Here is a 24,601-nt window from a genome sequence, read left to right as displayed (position 1 = left end):
CGCGTACCTTGATAGCCACCTACTTATGCCGACAGTGGGAGCAAACACATCGACTGAGTGCTCATTGAAACTAGCCGGTCACGTAACAACCCTCTGTCATCTCTTCTTCACTTCTCATTGAAAAACCACCTTTAACTTTCGGTCCGTGACTTGTCTCCTCTTGCGTAGGCGTACTGACATCAGCCACTCTCTTTACACCTGTAATGTAACGCCGCATTGTTCAAATAGTCCGTCAGATTAAGTTAGAAGTGCTTTTCCGGCTTTCTCCTTTATGAAATTTGGTGCTAATTTCCATCCTCGCTCTCAACCCTAGCACCACCACACTAACCTTGCGCCTCTCTCGACGGCAGGTCAGCAGGGGTCATGAGGGTGTCGGAGGCCCCGGTCGCTGTTCAGAGCAGCTGAAGCAGACATGGGCAAAGAAGTCTCAGATGGCATCCGTAGGCTCAGCCTCATCGACTTCACCGGCAGCATCCTCCTTCGCCACAACCACCACCGGCTACGCAACAAGTATGTGTCCCGTTTGTTATCCTTCAACTAGAATAGTCAGTCAGGGAATATGTTACTGTCTCGATATTTATCCCAACATTAGTGTCTCTGTTGATTTGTTACAATAAAATATTCATTTACAATTTACAATATGACAGACATGATGATGATTATATTGAAATGTTGGTCAACCCTAGATAAATATAGTTCAGACATTTAGTCATGGTATTTTTCAGTCCAACTCTAAGACTGTTCACCCTTGATTGAAACAATTAACAACCTAGAAGGTGTGACGCATGATCAGAGTAAGATATGGAAGTCATGTATTTCTTAGACATAGCAGAGTCCATTAGGTTTGCAGTTTAAGTATAAATGTTGTGAAAGAGTGCAGTCAATAGTTTGTTCCTGTCTTGTATCCAAATATCCAATATGATTTAAAGATATCAAATATGCATCTCATTACATGTATCACTTTCAGACATCACACACCCAGAGTACATACAGTCAAACATTAAAGAACATGTCCTAACGTTGCACTGAAAGCAATAATTGACACTCGTCAATTGATGCTCCATTGGTGCACCGCAGACATCAGATTTGAAATGATCAACACCACAGAACCAACACAGGTCTGTCCTGTTGTTCTCTGTATGTAATGTTACAGCCGCGTCAGATGGAACTAATGAATGAAGGAAAATAAGAAATGCAGAGGAGGAAAATGAGACTGAGAGTCATCTGAGTGTTTGATGGTTATTTATTCCTGCTTTAGAATGTAAATACCATGAAACAATCAGAAAATAACATAATAATAACAACATATTTCTCCTCACTCCACCACCACGCTGTCTCTCTCTCTCTCACTCACTCGCTCGTGCTCTCAGCTCACCAGCGCTATTTCTCTCTCTCTCCCTTTTTCAACTGCAGAAAAATGTAAAACCAGCCATTTAAAACAGTAGGTGTACTTCAAAACATGCATCAGATGCTTTCAGTGAGTTTGGGCCTTTATTCTTTAAAAGCATCTTAAACCTTACTAAAAGTAAAATGTTATCTGTAAAATACTAATCCAGGAGTCCATCCAAAATAAGCTATACCCGGAAAAACATGTGCTTTAACTCCTTTCTCTACCTTTTCTTCTGAGCCTCACATTCACACATGCACCACAATCCACAACATGAAGACTCAGTCATAGGACTAGTGTAGTAACATGAAGCACTCACTCACTGCAAACTGCTGTTTTCTTAAATAGATACCAGACAGTAAAGCAATTAACCACTTAAAAAGCTCAATTTTTTCCACTTTTGCTAATGTTAATTCAATCAGAGCAAGCAAAGCTTTAAATATTATCCTCAACAAACTTAAGTGAAACTCTTAACGTCATTCTCAAATTCAATAAAAAGCTTTTGTACCGTGTTAACCTGAAATAAAGTTAAATCTGTGGAGCAGCTAAAAAAGCAGAACTTCATCCACATGCAGCAGCACGTATGAGAGTGTTTGTACATTGAGTTAGAAAGTTTTCCCTTCTGCTCCAGCTGCATCCGCTGATGACGGCAAATAGCTGTCATTACATTGAGTGGATTATCCGTAATATGACACCGCAGTATTAGGGGAGCCATAATTCTATATACGAAAAAATATGGTGATGTCCGTTTTCAGTCTCACTCATAAGGGACCAATTTGCTGCTCCTTAAATTCCCAGACGTTTCCTTAATGTAACACTAAGAATCAAATGATGATCCATATAAGTTGTGCAGGGGAAAACATCAGGGATTCTAAACAGGCACAGAGTGCAATTACCTCAGCCGTGAGAGACGAGACGGCGAAATTCAAATGCATCAAAGTCTGAAACCAAATTTAGTCCAACACTCCCGTCCCATGATAAAATGTGTTTGGAAGAATGAATTATTTGGTGAGGGACAAAATAGCTATCCATCACAAGCCCGGCTCTTGAAAATATCTGTCCAATATTGCAAATCTTCAACAGGGCGACTCAAGAGACTTCACTCATCAAAATGTCAGCAACAGACTAAATATTCAAAGGCGTGCACAGCACTCTGGAGTATTAAGCTGTTTTCCTTCAGAATGTAAAAATAATGTAAAGCAGCAGCCGGCGTTGCTTTTGTCAAACCTCTGACAGGTCATTGAAATTCAACATTTTGACTCTCCAGTGCCCCAGCAAAATCTTAGCTAACCTCTTAGCCCCTGCACAGCATCGGGTTAGCGGTACATTTGCCTGGCAGAGATGCTCAGGAGAGCGGCGGACCTCACTAGCAGTCAATTACTCTGACACAGAGGAATTGGATGCCACCTTTTTAAAGAGAGCGGCTCTCGTTCGCTGTCTCAGCTCTTTAGGGACGGAGATAAACAATCAAGTTTCAGCCGGCCGCTTTGCTGCTGCTCAGCGATCAGATAGGAAAATAGCTCTCATCACTGCAGGCCAAATAGGTTGAGGGCCCCCGCTGACGGTTGAAAGACTGGAACACACACACACACACACACACACACACACACACACACACGCAAGCAGCCGGTCACGTACACGCTCAAGCACAGAACACTGTAAGTGCTGTCATGTGTGGATCCAGTTTTGATGTGCAAAGTGAATTTGATGAGCCCATTTCTAATTAACCTATTAATCATAGCTCTCATGTACCAGATGTCTGCCGCCCCTCCTCACGCACGCACGCATGTGTGTGGGTCTGTGTGTGTGTGTGTGTGTGTGTGTTTCACTGCATGGGGTCCGACTACATAATTAGGGCATATCAGCAGGACGAACTCGCACCATGACTTCAACACGGGGAGGTCACGGCATAACACAGATATCCTGCGAAGGTGCAAAGCAACTAATGTTATCTGATCAGCAGCAGTTTGAAGTTCTTGTATTTTGAACAATTATGGTTTTTAAGTGAAGCTGACGTCATCCCAAAAACTCCCCATGTGTCATGCACAATAGTTGAACCAGAGACATTGAAAAAACCAAAATCTGTGTCTTCTCTGGAACGCACCAGGGATTTTCATGTCTTACATGTTTGACACCAGGTAACCTAAAGACATTGACAGTAGTAGAGTTAGTAGAGCTGTTGCATTTACTTGATGTCTGTACTGACTTGCAGCACTGCCTTTACTCTGTTCAGTCTGCACCATCAGAATTTAAATTAAGCCATCTCTGATAGGCACACTACAGATCTCAAAGCTGTTTTTTTTAGAGCATCTACACTGTTAAAAATAGAAAAAAAGCTTCTTTTTTTTTTTTAGCCTATCCTTTAACATGGTGCAACTCCTTCATACCCCTCAAAACGTCAATGTCAAAGTTTTATTATTGTGATCTTAAGTGAAGACAGACAAGACAATGTAATCTAAAGCCGTTCACAGGAGCAAACGGCCCCGCCGCGTCTCGTCCAATCACGTCCATTGTCTCTGGCGGAGCAGCTGCAGAGCTGTGAGACGACACAGACAGAAAGTAGTGACTGATGACCGCAGGCTGCCTCTCTCTCTCTCTCTCCTCTGTGTTTCTGTTTCTGCTTCAAAGACCTTTCTCACCGCGGACATTTTGAGTCATCAAACACAGGTGTAACTAATAACATTAACAGTAGCTTAACTCCATGTGGCACTGTCACTAATGTTATTACTCAGACCTGTGTTTTACCACACTAACCACCCTTACTGTCGACATAGGTCCTTGTGTATTGTGCTTTCACACATGGGGCGAATCAGTTATTATCTCTGCCAGGCGTAAGTCTGGAGGGGATCATGTGTTTGGTCATGTGCGTGCGTGTGTGTGTGTGTGTGTGTGTGTGCATCTGTCCTCAGCTAATCTCGCATACTAATGGACCCATCAGCCTAATATTTTTGGTGCACATTTATGACTGTGTGCTCAAGGACCTCTCGTGGTTGCGGTGATTCACAACTTAAAAACAGTTTCATAACACGATTCCTTATGAGTCTATTGTGAAGCTCACACTTTTTTCTTTTCAGCAGTCCTCACCATTTTCCAGCATGTGTTACAACAAACCAAAAAGTCATTTCCAGCAATCAGCCAGACTAAAAGGCTTACCTAGTCAGTTACAGGCCACATTTCAGCCTTTGTCATGGCTCAAAAACTGACATCCATAGAAAAGTTTGGTCTCATCTTGAACTGGAGCATCTGCAGATTAGTTCCATACCCGATATGTGATGATCCATCCATCTTGACTGTACAGACCTGGCGGAGAGCTGCACTCTACACACTTTTTACTTCTGCAGTATGGGAGCTTTTTTCTTTCAAAACAATGCCTTCAAGAAAAACTGCAACAAAATAAACAGTCCTCACTAAGCGCTCCTCAAAGAAAGATGTGGACCGCACCGTGAATGAAGAGCAGGTGTTTTGCTGTGGGCCTGATCTAATGATCCACAGTCAACACGTAAGTTTTATTTATTACTTTATAGACAAATAGCTGGTATACCTTGTTTATCTACTATTTTTCTATTTTACTTATGGCCCTCAATGGCATAGTAATACACCACACATATACACTATATATTGTAATTATGCTTATTTTTTTCCAATAACGTAGGCCAGTATTATTACATTATTGATTATTGCATTATTGTGCTCCTGCTGTTTGCATTTTCCAAATAAATGGATAGTTGTTATTATCAGATAAGATAAATTCATTCTAAACTTTGTCATCTTTCTCACAGAAGAAGAAGAAAGAATGAAGATGATGACCGGAGGCCTTCACAACCATTCAACAAACCCAGATTCTTATCATCATTACATTTCTTTTATTATTATTATTGTTATTAATATTATTTCTTTGCACTACATTAGCAGTAAGCTACTTGTGCATTGATCTTCTATCACATCTTTTCATATTGTAGATAATTCTGGATTTATAAAGTTCCTTGTTGTGAAATTGTGTTATTTCTGCAATAATAAATCTGCACCAATTAGAGAGAGTGTGTATCATTGTGTTGGTTTTAATGCATTCACACACATTGGCATTTGCTGTTTGGAAAGAGGACAGAATATATTGGTTACTTACTGTTACTTTCTGTTCGACATAGTCACAGTTATATCTATGATAACCTAATTATAGCCAATCAAAACTACTTTGATCGTCTCATAATTACATTTTGTATGTTCCTGCTGTTGTAGGCTTAAAGGAAGTACTTTATAATGATGGAGAACTTCAACCTGCATAGCTTCTCGTCCCAACATGCAACCTACACAACACAATCTTTTATCATAACAAAGACTATCATTGTTTGAACCTTTTTGTGATCCACTGTGGTCTTTCCTTTGAATTCATAGAAAAAGTCCCTCATGAATGTACATCTGTCTTTCAGGTTCCCTATATTTGCCAGCATCTCCCAGTAAGACTTTGCAATGAGAATGTCCGATTCCGTCGACACTGAAACGATGAAGGTTTCCGAAGCCGCCGACACAGTATCGTCTCAGAAGGACAACGCCGCCAAGTCCGAGGTTTCCGAGCAGAGCCAGAGCAGCAGGGACGAACACGGCAGCAACAATAAGAGGGACATACAGGTAAAGAACTGTGACATCTCCCTCAACCGAAAGAGATTTACGGTTAAATATTTTATCCAGGGCTGGGGTGAGGAGAAAAAAAAACGAACATGATGACCAATTTAACATTTCAGCTGTGCTCAGTCTCAACCGCTTCACCCTAAAAACCCCTCCAGTAACCCCTCTTTCATGTAAACCACTGACTGCTATTGTATAGATCGAATGAGCACTTTTGCGAAAGGAAGTGTCAGTTTCCTCAACCCATACTCAGAAACCTCTAATCAGGGAGGTTGGAGTTGTCAGCAGCCTGACCGGACTCGGAGTGAGCTGAGGACACTTGACACCTCACCAAACATTTTCACTCTCCATGAAAATTCAGTAACAGTCAACGTCAAACACCGAACAGCCCTGGGGATCTGCTGTCACCTGCGGCATTCAAGATGATCTCCCCTCCCTCCCCTCCCTCTCCTCCCTCCCGCTGCTTCGGCAAGCGAAATTATTCCTGAAAAGTATAATCTGCACAGACTGAAATAATGATGTGTGGCCACAGCACCGAGGTCGGTCAGAGTCTACCCCGACAGCTGAGAAACCGAAGAATGTGGTGAAGATAATTTGGTGGCGGAAACTAGCAAATCTCATGTATCCTCTATGGGAGACTTTAAAGCAGTGGATCTACTAGGGATTCAGGACAGCTGAGATCACTTTCAAATAAACCGCTAATTAATTAGGTCTCTGTGTCACTGCTACAAATGTGCTTTGGGACTGTTAAAAAAAAAAAAAATTCACACTTGTTAATTTGTCTTTTAAAGTAAAAACCGGTGCCGACTGGTTCGCGCTCGCAGAGGAACGGACACTAAAAAGAGAAATTGGCGAAATCTCTCTCTAGAGTGCGGTCAAGGAAACAAAATCCAGGAAAGGAAAAGGATTGTCTCTTTGCCTGCAACCTAAAAATAGGATTCAGGCCAATCTGGCCTTGTGGTAGCAGGCAGGGAGAGCGAGGCAGTCAGGCAGGCAGATAATCTGGAGCTCAAATCCTGGCTTATCTAGCAACTTCCTGTGTCTATGTTACCCCCGAGGAACAGAATGACACCGGCATGAGGGAGCTGCAGGGGAGGAGGAGGAGGAGGAGGAAGGGAGAGATGGGGTTGAGAGGTTGTAAGAAGGAGGGATCAAGGAGAGGTAGAAGGTAAAAGAACATGAGAGACACGGTATTGAAGGATGAGGAGGGGAGAGCAGAGGAGAGAAAAAATAAGCATCTGTTCTCTGTTCCCTAAATAATTCTACTCAACCACTGAAGAAACTACCAGCTCAGGTGATAAAATTGAGTACACATGGTTAAAATTACTATCCATTGACTACAATTGGGAGTCACACACCGCCAGTAATTTGAAATGATGCAGGCAAATATTTAAAGCTGCTGCATCCAGAACAGACAGAGAAAATAGGAGCTTAAAGTGAGACAATCACATTTTTTTGGAGGAAGAAATACATCTTCCTCTTCCAGATGAAAAGCTGGATTTATAAGCATTAAAACTAGCGTAGGGTGGCTAATGCTGCCAAATTTTATATAGATATTGCTGTGTAACTGACATTATTTAGTCAGTTTGCTGATTTTATGACTCTCCTCCACTTAAGCTACTGTTAAACCACATTTTGGCTCAACCAGGTCACCTAATGATCATGTCTTTTAAAGGAATATACTTACACATTAGTTAGATGACAAGATTGATACCACTCTCATGCTAATATGCTAAATGTGAAGCTATAGCTAGATGATGTTTAGCTTAACTTAACATAAAGATTGGAATCAGGGGTGAACGGTTAGTCTTGCCGTGTCAAATCTGCTCTCTAATTAGAATAGAATATATTGTTTGTTAAATCCAAGTGTTAAAATATCAAGTTGTGGTTTTACAGAGGGTCATGTGCTGGACTCTTAGAGGTCTCAGTAATGTTGTGCACTTTCTGTTGGTTCCCTGGCAACCACATGATGAGCACAAGACTCCTGGAGCGCTATCGTTTTCCTCCTGCTTCCGGTCTTCATGATAAGCTAAGCTAATCAGTTTCTGGCTGTTGCTTAGTATTTATCAAACAAATGTGAGCAGTATTGATCTGCTGGTCTAACACTCTGCATACCAGCAGATAGGCCTAAAATAGAAAATATTTTTTTCATGTAAGTGACTCAAGAGAATTTTGGGAAATGGAGTTAAATTGAATGTGTCATGATCCTGTAATTACCTCTTGTGGCCACAAATTCCAAGTTACAGCAACACTACAATTGCATATTTAAGTCCACCAAGCTTTCATAATATTTAGACAAGAAAAGACTTGAAGACTTGGCGAGCGTTCCTGACTTCTCTTATTCACTGAAGCAAACTGCTCTTCGCCTCAGTTCTTACCAGCTAAAGCAGAATAGTGTCCATCTCCCTCCATGTCTCACCTTATATTGACTTTACATGTATCCCTGCTTCCTCTGAAGTTTTTTGTGACCTCTCTAAAGGATGTATCGAGCCACTTACCTCTCGTTCTGTTTTCCTAAAACTCACCCTGGCATAGAGCTGGGCGATTAAACGAATTTTATTTTCAATTACGATTTTGGCGATTGTGAAAACGAGATAATCGAGATAGAACGATTATCGTGCCGCATTGATGCTCTCGTCTTGTCTTATGTTATAAGCAGCTGGACAGCACAGTGAGAGACAGACAGGCAGACTATAGAATAAAGACTATTTAAAAAAAAAAAAAAAAAAATCATGATCTCAATATTGACCAAAATAATGGTCATTATGATTTTTGCCTCAATCCAGCAGCCCTACCCTGACATAATTATTCCGCAGTCACAGAACGCTGACGGCACTGAAGCCCCTGACCTTTCCACTCGTAATTTCCAGCAGTAGACGAGGTGAAGCTAATTCTGTCGCTCCCTGTAAGGGCATCGGTTAAATGCCTGAAAAGTTCATTGTGGGAGAAATAGAGCAGGTAGGAAATGGGGATGAGAAACAGGGGTGGTAACTTGAACATGGGAGGGAGGAGGAGGAGGAGGAGGAGGAGGAGGAGGAGGAGGAGGAGGAGGAGAGTGGGGACACAGAAGCATTCCGACAGAGAAAGGAGGAGGGAGAAGACTGGGTGACTTTGCCCGCCATCTGCCTCCAGCTCTCCAGCTCCGTCCTCTGCGGCAGGACAGGTGGCTGGTGGCCGCCCTACTTCTGCTGACTTCAGCCCTTTCCCTCTCCCCCTTTCCCATTCCTTTATCTCCTGCCGGCATTGTTCATTCCCCACCGGCCCCACGCCGCTCAATTAGCCGGTGTAGCGGTGCGCTCACAGTCCCAGCCCTCTCCCACCTCCCCCCCACCCCCCTCCCCCCCTCCACCCCCTCCTTCACATCCATATTACCTGATATAGAAAGGGGCGCGGCAGGTCACAGGCATTGGAGATGGTTGAACAGCGCTCCATTTCAATTTTTTATAGATGTTATTTGGCCCTCAAGCTCAATGAGGGAGGGGAGGGGTTGTCCTTTTGATTTTTAGAGGACAGGTGGGAAGGACAGAGCCGTGTGTGCGCTTGTGTGTGTGCACGTGTGTGTGTGTAGATGCATGTTGGGATTAGGAAGCAGAGGACTGGGCTCTGTTACAATTTAGACTGAAATGGCTCCTGCCAGGTCCCCTCCTTCCCCTCCTCCGCTCCTCTCCGCACGCTACTGAGAGACCTTCTGTTTCTACGTACACACACACACACACACACACGCACACGCACACACACACACACAGCCACCAGCGCGTGAAGCGCAGTGGCACCGAGCTGTCTCACACACTGTTGGGCGGCTGGTCTCTCTCTGCATCTCACCTCCAGCGCCTGGGTCTGATTCACATGACAGCTAAATGGAGCTGGGAGCAACACATAAAAACTGACCCGAATCCCTCGCAGCCAAATGTCTGGCTTTTGTTTTCTGCAGTGCGTGTGTGTGTGTGTTAGTGTGTGTTTGTGTGTGTGTGTGTGAGGCAGGGGGGCCCTACAGTGCGACCGCTTTGGTAGCATATGCTCTGCAAAAATTAATTCATGCTCCCAGGAAAGGGTGAACGTTCAACTTGAGATTTCACGCTGCAAAGGGAATTTTTCTTTCTATTCTCGCAGATCAATGACGCAAAATTTTGTTCTGTGCTCTTAAATTTTTCAGCTTAGGAACTGACATCATTGAGTAAAAAAAAAAAAACACAGGCATTATGGGAGGTTGTGTTTTTTGTTGTTGTTGTTGTCTCTTCTGCAGAGCTAGCACACGCATGCACAAAATATAGGCCAGTCATATTTAATTCAAACGTCTCCACTTTTTTAAAGTAACAATCCTCTTTTCCCCCCAAAAATTTCTGTGGTTTTATTTGATTTTTTTTTTTTTTTCCTGTGCACTTTCCCCTGCACCCCCTCTCCCCTACATATGGACAGCCTGTGAAGTACTCTAAGGTACAGTATGCTCGATTTGCATGTCGTGCAAGGATGCTACAACCTGTCTGCACTTGGATTGTTTGCTTGGATTGAGTTGGAAGATTGTCTTGTCGTCACTACACGTTCTGTACAGTCTCACGGCTGCGGACGTTTTAAAATAACTCTCAGCGAGATATGTTGAGATGTCATTAAAGGAAGGATAGCGCAGGCTACGGTGTGAATTACGCCTGAGATTAGTTTGAAACGGACGTTTTCTTTGTGCTTGCTGCATTGCTATTGATGTTCCTTCAGGGGAAACATGATAAGGCTCTATGTGATGATACTAACTCCATTTTTTTTTTTTTAAGTCAAGATTGTTCTGATCAAGTTATCTGAGCAGGTCCACAATCATAGCAGTGAAACGCTCAATTACTCGGGGTAAAGAATTGTCAGCTAAAATGTGAAATATTGATTGTGCTCGCTGGCTGTTTTTTTTTTTTATTGTTGTTGTTTTCCTTTGGCTTGTCACTGTGGCGTGATCATATTGATGCAGTTGTATGTGTGCATGGTTTTAACTGTGCCCACCTACCTGCACTCCTCCCCCTCCCACCCCCCACTCCCTCCCTCTCCTCCTCCCACCTCCTCCTAGTCCAACACCAAGCTAAAGCTCGTGCGGAGCCTGGCAGTGTGTGAAGAATCCTTTCCTTGCCCTATTCCTGAGCCTTCAGCAGCACCTCAGGTAAAAAAAAAAAAAAAAAAAAAAAATCTCCCCGAATAACCAGAGTGTGTTCATCTCAGTCATCTCATCAGTCTGACGTCGGTCGTTCAGCCCAGTTTGTGAATTTACAAGCCTGCATGTGTAGCGTTGAAGCGCTGACCTGAGATCAGTCCCTCGTCTCAGCTCATCACAATCCAGCAGGTAGACCTCCGACGCTTGATTAGCGGCCTTCGTCTGACACTATGATTAAACACCTGGCTGTGGCAGCCCCATGAAAACAACCAGCATCATCAAAAACAGAAAGTGTCGAGCTCCCAACAGCGAGCCGGGCCGATACTTTGCTAAATCAACTCTTCTTTTTATTTCTTTTTATTTTTTTACAGTGTATCTCAAGGCAAAGCCCCCACTCGTGATCAAACTTTCTCCATTACATGCCACTCTGCACAGCTCCTGGCATGCTTTCAAACACACACACACACACACACAGGTGTATCTGTTCGGGGCATTTCAGCCAGTCAGCACCGAGCCCCATAACCAGAGGGCGGTGTTATTCCCACAACAGTCTCGCATCGTCTGCACTCGACGCAACGTCCTGTATTACCGCCATCAATCATGTCGAGGAAATTACAATTTCCACACGTCAGCTACAGAGAGCCGTGGAGCGCTCTAATTGAATACTCCTGATATTTCCCCCGCTACCGTTATTGGCCCCGGAGTCGAGGCTCCTCCGAACAGAGCTCTGCGGCAAACTAACCTAGAGGGGCGAGGTAAAGCAATAAAAGAAAGAAGAAGAAGAGGAGGGGGGGTGAGAAAAAAAAAAAAAACACATTAGCGGAGTACACATTCAGCTGTAAGATCACAGATTCCCATTCAAACCTCATGATTATCAAATAAAAACATTCCCCATTGTTCACCGTAAGACATCATTGTCTCCACTGTCAGATCGTAAGAACTGACAAAAGGCCGTATGGATCTATAGGCCGTCCAAAACCGTCTCCACATCCCGGAAAAATACATCTGCCCTCACATTGTACGCCTAACTGTCAATTCCAATCAATGGCCGATAGTAAAAGGGGCCTCTGAATACACGCCGTACTTTTTTTTTTCTTTTTTTTTTTTTGTTTTAGACTGACAGCACGTTCATTACATATTCAGAAGACCATCATTTTCACGCTGTTTTTCCTTTATCTCGAGGTAAATGGATGTCAGGAAACAAATGAGGCAGCCCCGCAACAGCTGCACATCATCCAGGCGGCTTCCACGCGATGCCGAGGGTGGCTTTATAAGCAGCAAACATCGCCGCTTATTGCCAGAAGAAGAAGAAGGAGAAAAAAAAATCCTTTTGCTTTGACGCGCACGCACACACACGAACCCGCTGTCACTCGCACACAAAACACACACACACACACACACACACAAACCTCGAATCATTTTCACTTTTCTTTCTCAGTCTCGCTCAGGCAATTAGTCAGTCACGGCTCTCATTAGCATATTACATTTTCACATATATTCAGCGCGTCTCCAAACGAAGGAAAATGTAGCGTCTCATTATCTCGCTCCGCAGCTGTTACAGGGATCAAACGCGTGACCTTTTTTCGGTTATGAGCTGCTCTCCCGCCACTAGGTCACCCTTCTCTCACTCGTTCATTCATTCATTTCTCTCTCTCTCTCTCTCACACACACACACACTCGCTCACAGACTCTCTGATGTTAGCTTTCCAGAGTTGTGTTTAATCCACTTATGGTGCACTGGCAACCCCTCTCCTCTATTCAGCTTTCCTTTTCAGCCTTTGTAGAATTGCCTGAAAAGCAAATCAGATATTGCTCTGAGTCAAGTGTGTGAGTCTATGTGTGTGTGTGTGTGTGTGGTGAGGAAGAGCACGACCGGGGTAAACCAAGGCCATTTTTAATACATCTCACAAAACATCCACACCAGTCTTCCAGCCAGATTAAAGCATGGTCAATTTTTTTTTATATATATATATTTTGAGAAGGATTACCACCAACTCCATTCTGTTGAATTTTAAGGAATGAAATATGCTGTGTTGTTTAATTTCGGGGCTGGAATTCATGTATTATTCAGCTGGTTTAATAAAAAAACAAGCTAATCAAGCAGATTAATTGCCACAGTGCTTTGGAATTCATGGATGCAGGCGTGTTATTACCGGCAAGGAAACAGGTTTGGATGATAAACCAGGAGAGTTTATTAAGTGTCTTACAGTGGCCTCTTTTGCCCATGCTTTTCTCTAATTAACCTAGAACCTCAGGCAAGATCATAGAGAATTAAAAGCCTCATATTTAATGCCTCCTATCTAAATTAATGCCTCACGTCTGTTCATCACTCAGAACAGACCTAGGTCACATTTAGAATCCGACGCTCCCTATAAAATGCTGACATTAAGCTCTATCGCACTTGACTCATGTGTGGTTACTAGTCTCCCAAAACGGCACACACACACACACACCCTTCCATTTTTCGGCGACATCAGCCAGAAGGATTTAAAATGCATACCTCTTTTATCCATCAATCCTTCATTCAATTTTTTTTTTTTTTTTTTTTTTTTTTTGCGCTCCCTAAACAGGATGGATTCCTTCTGCAGCCCTTTGAAAAGGAAGAACGAGCCACACAGGACCAGGCTGAGAAAGAGGACAGCAGCGACAAGGTGGACAAACCTGAGAAAACGCAGAGAAAAATGCTTTCTAGAGGTGAGAAAATGCAATTAAACCCACAGTGAAGTACTCGTGTCACACGCTCTATTTGGGGTTTTTTTATTTGTTTGTTTTCTGTTTTGGGGATATCTTCACCTTCTATTTTTATGAAGCATTTGTGCATGACATTGACAGCCTTGTTTAAGTGCATTTTTAAGTATTTATAGTTAATTTTTGTAAGATTTTAGGTTAGAAACCTTTACGAAGACCAGATTTGCCATCACGGTCACAGGAGCTGAAATATTTCCATTAGCACCTCAGCTTTCTTTACATCATAAACACCTGAGACCTCATTTATAAACATTGCCTACCCCCCCAACCCCCCCAAAAAAAGTGGCTTGAAAGATGCATGTGCTTTTTCCCATCTGAAAATTGGAATTTCTATTAAAAAAAAAAAAAAAAAAAAAAAGGTGGCAGGAGAACGTGTGCACCTGTAGAAAAAAACCCCAGATTGCATGCTTCTAATATCATTTTGGTGACAGTGGGTATTGGTGACACTGAAGGCATCATTGAAATGAAGCCAAATGCCTTAATGATACTTATCACACAATTCATGTCACTCAGCCAAATTACAGCCTTCTAATAATTATATCCCTTACCATGTCACGAGGAACATCCAATCCTAAACTTTTTTTTTTTTTTTTTTTTTTTTTTTTTCCAAAGCGCTGTGCCCTCCAGTTTGTCCAAAAGCACTTCTCAATTTTAAATGATATCTCATTATGGGCCGATAATTGGCGTGATTCAGTTAATTGCGACAAGCTCAAGGTGTGAAGCAATTATACAGATTCCCACAGGCGTATAAAGGTGTCTACTTCCCTCTGTGGAGCAACACGACTGATGAGGCAAGGTCCAATTATAGAAACCAGACACTCACCGAAGGGAACGAGCTCCGGTGTCCCCAGACTCCCGCTGATGGGTCCTATCCTTTTGTTTGGTGCTTGAGAACATGTTTTTTTTGGTGTCAACTTCATTATAAGACCATTTTTTAAATTTCTTAAATGGTTCAGCTGGCAGTGTTTTCTGCTGCTGTTGCAAACTGCCAGATTTCTTTCATATCTGCCACATAAATAACAACCTCCAAACAGCCCTGTCCTCAACGACGTGACCCTCGCTGAAGTTTCTCTGCTCAGATGTGACTTTTCCATTTTCCTTCACAAATAGTTGAATGACAAGCTGATTCATTTGCATATCAGTATCCACAAATGGTTTCATTAACTGTATCATTAATTCGGGGAGTTAACGAGGCGGAACATTTCAAGTTCCTTGTTATCCGAAAATTACATTGAGAATTTGCATGCAGGTAAGCTTTTGAGATAAATTTTCTTAAACAAGACTTGTGTCTCTCTTGGTTAGATTCCAGTCAAGACTACACAGATTCAACTGGCATAGATCTCCATGAGTTCCTGGTCAACACACTGAAGGGCAACCCCAGGTATACCTCACCTCACACACCTTTCTGACTGCTGCAGTACAACAATCTATTCAGCCTGATGGTGGATGTTGAGCTTAACTTTTGGTGAACAGGAATTCACACCGTTGACCGTTAGCAAGCCGTCTTGACCTTTGAGAAAACAGAAGTTGGAGAGTCCAAAACAGAGGAAGCTATCGTAGTTTATTAGTGTCACACCATCAACTTCTATTTAACAGATAGAATAAACTGTACAGAATAAAAGTAATAGAGTTGCTAGTTCCCTGCTTGCTAGCGTTTTAGCATTAGCACACTAGCTACAGTAGTTCACCAACCAGCCCTGTGAATAGCTTATAGAACCAGAGACACATGCATTGATACTTTCTGGTGTGACCAGGCCTTTAGATTGTTGTGATCACTATTTGAACATTGATGATTGATCTCATGATTTGAAGAGTGAAAACATTATTGATCATGAATCCGATTTCAAAGTGCTTCAGTCGTCTCAATAACAATCTTGTGTGCGTTTCATGTCTTTAGGGATCGAATCATGCTGCTGAAGTTGGAACAGGACATCTTGGACTTCATCAGCAATAACGAGTAAGATATTTTTATTTAAAGTATTATTAAGCACCTGCTCTACATTAAACCAGAGGAGGATAGCTTAATTAGTCAACCCAGCTGCTACAGTGTAAAGGAAAACCTACAAACCTATCCATCAAATTCAAATATCCCTCCAAAGTTGTGTTCGAGATAACGGAGCTCTCTTGCACACCAGCACAGAAGGATCTTTACACTTTCAGATGGGCTGTGCTTGATGTCACACAATTAAGACAAACAGCTGTTCATGGTCCCAGTTGTTTCTGTTCTGTAGAGTCTGCAGCCCTGCTGGGATGCATTGCATAATTTTCAAAAGGAGTATCTGAACTTTCCATTGGCGCTGGTCTTCAAATTCTCTATTCAGCGTTTTTGGGAGGGGAAGTCCAGACTGCTATGACAAATGAAGTGATATTTGTCCAGACTTGTTGAGGACCTACTGTAAAGTTCCCCTCCAGTAAACTCATAGGTCTTGTAGCATATCACTATAAAACAACGTCAAGATTGAAACACGTGTCTGTGTCTCTCCCCAGAAGCCAAAAGAGAAAGTTCCCGCCCATGACGTCCTACCACAGGATGCTGTTACACCGAGTGGCAGCCTACTTTGGCATGGACCACAATGTGGACCCCAGCGGAAAGTCAGTGGTGATCAACAAAACCACCAACACTAGAATGTGAGCCTCGCTTTGGTATTTTGACGTTTCCTGTTCTTCACGCAGTGACGTTTACTCTCCTTATTTGAGTGAAATCATTCTTTAAATTCCAAATTTAGAACAAAAACTACAGTATTATCAGACAGATAGACAGTGCATGAGTGCAGGATCTCTCAATAGATTATATGATACTATTACTTTGCTAGTTAATTGGTGGTAGTAGCCGGTGAATCATCTGCAACCATAAGCTGTTACAATCAATCGACAGATCAGTTGGTTTCCTGCCCTGGTTGGCGGTTAGCATATGTTGCTGTCAGCATCTGGCTGAAATTAAGCTGCCACTAAAAACTCTTGTAAATTCCCCAACCGACAGACCCGATCAGAAATTCTCAGAGCACATCAAGGATGACAGGGCGGACGATTTTCAGAAACGCTACATTCTCAAACGAGACAACTCCAGCTTTGATCGTGAAGACAGCACGGTAGGTGTTTTTTTTTTTTCCTCTCCCCACCAAGCTGTCACTTTCATTTTTGACATGTTGGTAAGAGTGGGACAATCTGGCGTCCCTGACATAGCTGCTAAAGAAGAGTGTATGTGTGTGTGTGTGTGTCTCTGTATGTGTATGTGTGTGTGTGTGTGGTATGTCCTTGCCAGATCCGAATGCGTTTGAAAGCTGACAGGAGGAGCAAATCGATGGAGGAGAGGGAGGAGGAGTACCAGCGAGCCAGAGAAAGGATATTTGCACATGATGTGAGAGCTGTTTGTGTAGGCGGGGTGGGGGAGGGTGGGGGGGGGGAGGTTGGGGGGCATGTTGCACAAATCTTTGTGTTATTTCTATTCATGTGCAAATTCAGTAGATTTTTTTTTTTTTTTTGTTACCAATTACCACTGCTGGATTTATGAATTTATAGATGGGAGTCTATAAAGATCTTTGTGGAGAAGTCAGATTTATTACCAGACTTACAAGCAAGAATACCATCAAATTTATTAAGATATTTACTGACAAATTGATAGTAATCTGGAGTCAAATTCACAAGGACACCAAGAGGATTTTTTTATTACATAGGGAAATGAAACATAGCTGTCATGTGTTTACTTTGAATTCCCCTGAAACTGACTGTATTTCTCCTTTTCACTGACAGGGAGAACACTTCATACTGGATAGGAGGTAAGTAATAAAACGACATTAATCACATGACCACTGACTTTGCTTCACCTCTCACCGAGTAATAATTTAGTCCTAAAAAGCTTTATCTAACGCCAATGATAAATCGTCACTTAATTGGCCAAAGTAGAGCTGATTTCATCCTTTAGAAACGTAACTACAGCACTTCAGATAGCTGCTACTTTAAATTACGTTCAGTCACTTTTACGGTTTGGCTGTCAGAGCAACAATTAGAGTCAGCTCCGTCATGTTTTTAAAATCTATATTTTTCGTCAGCGCCCGCTCTCGTAATACCTCTTCTTCTCCCTTCAGTGCTCAGGATGAAGACGCATGCATGAGCACCCAACAGAGGCGGCAAATGTTCAGGTGGGTCCACCCCCGTCACACACATCATCCAGCTTTTTTTTTTTTTTTTTTTTTCCCAGTAGCTGAACCGCAGGCAAAAAAAAAAAAAAAAAAGCCTTTGAATCGCCGTCTGTCTTAATCGGCTCGCACAGGAACAGGAGTGCTGATCTGAGGATTTGTTTTTGCTGCTCGAGAAAGCTCCTATTAAATAGGATTTTCTGCACAGGCTTCCTCATGTAGACTGGCCTTTTTTTTGGACCAAAGCTTGCCAGATAAAACATGAATCTGTTGGGTTTTTTTTTTTAAATGTCATCTGTTTTTGATCAAGTTGAGAAGAATACATGATGGTAATGTTTCGTGGGAGAAGATGCAGTCTCGCTGAGGATAAATCTACAACAGCTGAAAGAAGTCTAAGCGGAATGCTTCGACTTTTGTCTGCATTGATCAAGTTTTAAGAATTTATGAACATTAACTTGCTGAATTTGGTGTTACAGGCCAATATTTAACAAGTGACAAATTGAGTAAAGGCCTAAATATCAGATACATATATTTTTTTAACAGTTTTATGCAGGTTTCCCCCCACACACACTTTTTCATGTGTAATTTTGTTGCAAGAGTGGTGTCATTTTTATTTAATTAATGAAAAATTGCCTTTATAACATGCAGATACTGTGCTCATGCAGCAGAGCTCAAGTCTAATAAATACATTCAGATTTATTACATAAGCTTAAGACGTACAGTGACTGACAGTGCAGCCTAACAGGAGACTCTCTCTTCCCCCGAGCAGGTTGAGGGCCGGCAGGTCAGGCGCCAGCCGGCAGAGCAGCTCCGAGACGGAGCCGCGGCACGGCGAGCCTCGACCGTGGAGCAGCACTGACAGCTCGGACAGCTCCAACCGGCTCGCCCCGAGGCCCGCCATCACCAAGGCCAGCAGCTTCAGCGGCATCTCCCCCGGCCTCGTCCGAGGGGACAGCACAGCCAGCAGCAAGAGCACAGGGAGGCTTTCCAAAACAGGCAAGAAGAGACCTACAGGGACAGAGAGACATTACAGCTGTACCGAACACCTAGCGCACATTTAGACACTAATTTACTCAGATGCTAGAGACAATATCACATTCACTGTTCCAAAACAGCTTACTGAAGCAATCTGGAAAACAAAAAACTGCATCTACTTGCACTTTACAAGTGTAGCAGTCAATATTCTGCTATCTACAAATTTTTAATGAACTGTTTTTTCCGAGCAGAAACCACATTACGTTTTATCAGATTCAGCTGTTTCTCCGTGATTGACGGCTTTAAAATGAAGCAGATTACATTGTCCTAAATGCGCAGGTGAACTTCATTCATTGTCACTCAAGACAAGAGAGAGGAAATCCCTCCGCCGCAGCGCAGACGAGGAAACTTTCACTAATTAGATGCAACTCTGAGTAAACGGGAATAAAAATAAGCATTTTGCATATTGAGCTTCAAGCAAAGTCCTCTGGCATTTCACAGCACCTGAGGTCTTATTAGAACAAGTGTTTGTTATCCTGCTGTGGTCAAAAAAAAAAAAGAGTCTGTGTTGCCGCCCTGTAGCCGGACAGCTGTCAAAACTAATTACCGTACAGCAACACGGTGGTTGAGGAGGCACGCTTAAAAAGTGTGGTAGCAGCAGTAGTGTAAAATCTAGCGGTGAGGAGTTCCTGCATAATGTATAAGTCTAAGCGCCGGGAAGTGCCACACACACACGTCTCCGAGATGAAATTAGAGCTGCTCCCAAACTGCAGGTGCTTACTTCACAATTAGATACATTTGTAACTGGATTGGCTGAGATCAGATGAGACGTGTTCTTCACGGTGGGCTTTTGTCTTTATCTGTGTTAGAAATCCTCAGTTGGCTTCTGTTCTCCTCTTTGTTCCCTGCCACCATTTTTTTCTTATTTTTTTTCCTCCTAGGTAGCAGCAGCAGCAGCGAGCTTTTTGCCAGAGCAGTTTTTTTTTTTTTTTTTTTTAAAGTTGTTAACGAGGTGCCACGCTGCCCTCGCTCGGTATTCTCAGAGTATAAGTTAAGGAGACACCTCGCTGCCGTGTTCTCATGCGTTCGCCCTTGCTCTCCAGCCCTCCAATAACCTTCCTTTGCAACAGGCTGCACACCACCTCTGCCTGAAAATAGCAGCTTATATATAATAGAGGCGGAATTCATCTCAATCACCTGAAATTGAAGTCTATTATTTCCAGGCTTTTTTTTTTTTTTTTTAATATAATTTCAACATAATCATTCAGTTCTTAGTCAAAGTCATAAAGCCATCTTGTCATTTTTTGAGGGCACTCATGTATTTCCATTTCCTGCCAGTCCACTGCCTATATATTCAATCCCAATAGCAAATGTTAATAATGACTCATAATGAATCCCTCTGCTCTATAATAAGCACTATTACATACTGTAAGTACATTTTGCTGGATGTTTACTTAAGTAAGAATACTTCTACTGAATACTTCTCCCAGTGCTGTCTGGATCACGATTAGCAACCTGAATTCAAAAAAAGGAGGAAAAAGAAATCTGTGCTCTTGTGAATAAACACTAGATCATGATGCCAGTCCTTCCTCCCCAAAAAAAACCAATGGCTTCTTTTAGGAAGGCCTCTTCACTATTTTAATCAACGTTCTGTAATTATACGGGGAGAAATCGATCACAGGCGGCGCAGAGATACCAATTTCTCTGTCAACAGTTCCCCTCAAGAGACCAGAATGCAGCGCAGCCTCAAGAGATGCAGCGTTATTAGCGAGAGGCATGAATTTTCTCCCCTTCTTCATTATCACCATCAACTCCTCTTAACCCGTGTGAAGAACCAACGAGCTAAAAGCAACAAGTTAATACTCCTCCTGTCAGAGTAATTCTGGGACGTGTAGGAAGTAGACGATCAATGTTTAACCGCTTCTTCTTTTGCTTTCTAATCCTCAGGTTCCGAATCGTGCAGTAGCGTCGGTTCTTCGTCCAGCTCGCTATCCCGTCCCCAGCTGCCTCTCCCGGTTTCAGCCTCTTCCCGCTCCAACATCCCCAACGCACCCTTAATCCACCCGGCTGCCGAAACAAGAGGCTCGGGACACCCGGAGATGATCAAGAACATCCCCTCACAGCCACCGCCAGCTACAGACGCAACAAACTATTACGTGCTGTCGCTGGAAGCCTCAGGGATACCACCTGGCAGCGTTCTGGTCAACCCACACACAGGTTGGTGATACAATACCTCCCTCATGTCAAGTATCTAACACTAGGTTTGCCAATTTTTGAGGGGATAGAGATCATGGAAGCTATCTAAATTATGTGAATATATGTTCCACTAAATCAAAAATCACCAACTTTAAAAAAAAAAGCACAATTTCTTCCTCAAGGGCGCTGACCTAATCTAAATCCGCAGTATTAAATCAAAGCAAAATTTCCCAAAATACATGTTCCTCTCTTGTAATTTGCTGCCCTACTAATGAATATTCATGACTTGGTGACAGAAATTACAGACTGGCATGGGCTTCATTCGGTTTGTCTGTCAAATTAGTAGTCTGAACAAAGCACGCTGATCAAAATTCACTGAACAGATGGGAGAAATCTGTAAATATTCATCACGGGCTTAACAGACACAGTTGTGCACTTTTGGGCTGCAAACTGAACTCCGAACGCTGCCAAGGATGTTAATTCCTGTTGACTCTCCTCTCATGTTCCATGTTTGGGTGTGTCCTTCACTGTCACCAGGCGCATAATTCGAGTGTGTTCCCTTTGTACGATGCTGAATTGATTTGTGTGTGAACGGGTTCACATCTCGGTGTTTTTTTTTTTTTTTTGGTTCTCATATGAATTTAATTTTACAGGCAAGCCTTTCATCCATCCCGATGGCAGCGCTGTAGTTTATAACCCGGCCAGCGTCGCCCCCACTGCTGGCAGGAGTCCACATCAGGGGAAAACCGCACAGCAGCCAATCCCTGCCGCAGGCCAGCAGCAGCCAACCAATCATCTCCACTCCCAGGTCAGTGGGCGGGACTACTTTTTTTTTTTTTAACAGGAGTCTGACTTTTTCCTCATTCAAATTGAATTCATGTGCAGCTAACTTTTTCAAACCTTACTAACCTCTAGTGTTGCAATGGGAGCTGATAGTAGGATGGCAGGAGCTTCACTGAGCTATTCAAACTGACTGTTCGCTAAACCCCTCCCCCAAACAGCAATGTCCAATCATAGCTTAACAATCATCCAGGCATGGCAGGTCTGTCAAGCTTTGGATTTCTCCACATGTTGAAGTGGTGTGCATGATGCTGCGGTAAAACAGATCATCTGCATTTAAAGAGTTTAGAGGGCGCCGTCGTTCCAAAATCCAAAACACAAGCACAAATGTAAAGAATGGATTCAATAATGCGTTTGTCTGCTCTAACGTAAGCTGCAAACGTTAGCATGTCCAGCTAACTAGCTTATTGCCTATAGACAGTGCCTCCAGGGAATTACAGTTTTTATGACCGCAATCTACCTCAAACATGGAAATGGGCACTTTGGAAATGAAACTATATGTTAATATGTATTTATGTTAATGTATTTATTTTAATGGAGTTATTGACTGTGCTAATGTTGAGGTGAAGGTTTATTTAAGAAAGGCTTATAAATGGAACTCAAGTACAGTGTTTTCTTTTTTATCTAACTCTGAGCCCATTGTTCTCATGTTCAGAAATTAAATTTAAACATTAGCATTGAAATATAGTTGTTTCTGTGAAATGCAGTATGCATATGACTTCATTGGTAGTAGTTTTTTTTTTTTGGTTTTTAAATCACATTATTTTCCTTTGGTTGGAATTTTTCCCAGTTCCCACAATTTTAACCACACATAAAACATTGTAAATTGTATTGCAATTTTTGAGAAAAGCCACTACAAAAACAAGCATTTTTGGCCACAATAATCACAAAAAACCTCCATGAAATCCTGGAGGGACTGTATAGTAGTAAACTAACCCAGCATTACTTCTGAGGCCAGAGAGCATATCACACTATAATAGTTTTCTGGTTAGAGGTTATATAAAAAACAGCTTCTTCCACGATAGCACATCCACTGTGTAGTATTCCTCTGCTGTGTGGAAGCTGGTCCTGGATGATGTCGGAGTTAAGGCTAACGTAATGGGGCTCTGTCCTGCTCTCTATTGGATTTAGGGAAGTTTACACTTTAGCAACCACAGCCGGTGTTACCTGAGATAGCCTTACATTTACCCAACACATTGGTTAGTCCTCCTTCTAAAAGCATTTTCTCCTCTAACATTAAAAATGAAACACACTGTTTGAGAATACGCACATTAAAGATAAATATAACCTATGTTGCGTGTCAAACAGCTTATATTTTTCTTCATCATGCTTTATATTTGATAGATCCTGACTTTTTGCGTGAGATATGTAGCTTAAGCTTTGGTCCTTCAACATTATATCATGTAGCCATCAAGTGCATATTTAAGAGGCTTTTATGGGGTTTTTGCTCTAAAAACAGTCAGCTGGAAACATTAAGCCGGAGTCAATGTGTTCGACCAACTCATGGAGTTAACGTTAGCTTAATTAACTAGCTCTGATAAAATCTGCTAGCGAAATCTATAGCAACAGTAGCTAAGGGGGGGCGGGGCTTAGCGAACACTCAGTCGAAGCTCCCACCGCTTTACTATCCCCTACCTAGTCTCATCTCTTGTCCTTCTGTCCATCTCCTCTTCCCTTCCCTCCTCAGCCGATCTGTCCTCCTCTCCAGCCGTCCTCTGAGCCTGTCCACCACCCAACGGTCTCTTATCCTCTTCCTCCTCCTCTTCCTCCTTCTCAGTTCCTGCCCGTCTGTCCTAACCAACAGTACACTGTGGTACAGAACTACTTCTTTTCCATTTTTATTATTCTTCCTCTGCTCCATCTCCTGTCAAACCTGGCTCATTAAGAGTTTATGTATAGACTTTTCTGTCAGACATTTTTAAAGAAAAAAAAAATCTCAGCTTGCGAGTTTGGGGTTAATTTTGGGAAGATTTTAAATTGCGAATTGTTTCTACGTTGTAAGAAACATGTTGATTTCATGTCCTCACTGTACATTAATGGACGTTTGCCTTAACAAGGTTATTTTTAATAGTAGCGCAGCATCACCTTAAAAACTTCAAAACTGATTCATTATCCCCTCAATTAAAGATTCAGTGAGCTTTTTTTTTTTTTTTCCTTTGGTGGAAATGTGTATCTAAATCCAGCAGGGGCCATTACCCACATATATAGATCATGTGGGCATTCAGTTAACCTCATTTCTGACCTGGTTTTAGTGAAAGACATGCCTCTGTGACTAATTATGCCTGTGGAAAGTTCCATTAATATTTAATTCATCACCAGATGTTAGCACTGAATAATCTATGACTAAAAACACTACTTTTCCAACAACATGTCAGAATTGACCCGAACTGGCATGTGATGGTGATCTGGATAAATAGTTCACTTTGGACTCCGGTCTCCGCAGACCTGGTTCCGATTTCAACTCCGAAACCTTGAAGCCAAAGTCAATTTAACAAGCACTTTTTGTTTTAGTGCTTATCTTAGAAATCAGCTGACTGTCCCTGGTGGCCAAACCGTATGGATCCATATTCT

The 24,601-nt window shown here is 42.4% G+C and overlaps 1 protein-coding gene across 10 annotated transcripts in view; it reads left to right on the top strand.

Moving 5' to 3' along the window:
• The window catches only part of LOC122976690 (R3H domain-containing protein 1-like), a 48,146-nt gene that overhangs the window by 10,135 nt on the left and 13,410 nt on the right, over positions 1 to 24,601 (top strand). For 7 of the 10 annotated variants that reach the window (XR_006401016.1, XM_044345313.1, XM_044345316.1 and 4 more), the window contains exons 2-17: positions 351 to 510; positions 5,815 to 6,013; positions 10,427 to 10,444; positions 11,055 to 11,144; positions 13,706 to 13,829; positions 15,186 to 15,264; positions 15,781 to 15,840; positions 16,371 to 16,511; positions 16,864 to 16,972; positions 17,146 to 17,241; positions 17,634 to 17,659; positions 17,969 to 18,022; positions 18,789 to 19,015; positions 20,942 to 21,211; positions 21,844 to 21,998; positions 23,718 to 23,843. Coding sequence is in view for 9 of the 10 variants with exons in the window: in XM_044345313.1 (XP_044201248.1) it covers positions 5,855 to 6,013; positions 10,427 to 10,444; positions 11,055 to 11,144; positions 13,706 to 13,829; positions 15,186 to 15,264; positions 15,781 to 15,840; positions 16,371 to 16,511; positions 16,864 to 16,972; positions 17,146 to 17,241; positions 17,634 to 17,659; positions 17,969 to 18,022; positions 18,789 to 19,015; positions 20,942 to 21,211; positions 21,844 to 21,998; positions 23,718 to 23,843 (1,734 nt within the window). In the remaining variant the exon portion in view is untranslated. The remainder of the gene's footprint in view (positions 1 to 350; positions 511 to 5,814; positions 6,014 to 10,426; positions 10,445 to 11,054; positions 11,145 to 13,705; positions 13,830 to 15,185; positions 15,265 to 15,780; positions 15,841 to 16,370; positions 16,512 to 16,863; positions 16,973 to 17,145; positions 17,242 to 17,633; positions 17,660 to 17,968; positions 18,023 to 18,788; positions 19,016 to 20,941; positions 21,212 to 21,843; positions 21,999 to 23,717; positions 23,844 to 24,601) is intronic. The other 3 variants (XM_044345317.1, XM_044345319.1, XM_044345318.1) reach the window with 3 other exon arrangements.

The sequence above is a fragment of the Thunnus albacares genome, chromosome 24, assembly GCF_914725855.1.
Source record: "Thunnus albacares chromosome 24, fThuAlb1.1, whole genome shotgun sequence".
Classification (NCBI taxonomy): Eukaryota; Metazoa; Chordata; class Actinopteri; order Scombriformes; family Scombridae; genus Thunnus; species Thunnus albacares.
The sequence above is the reverse complement of the archived record's forward strand: the minus strand, read 5'-3'. Positions and strand labels throughout refer to the sequence as shown.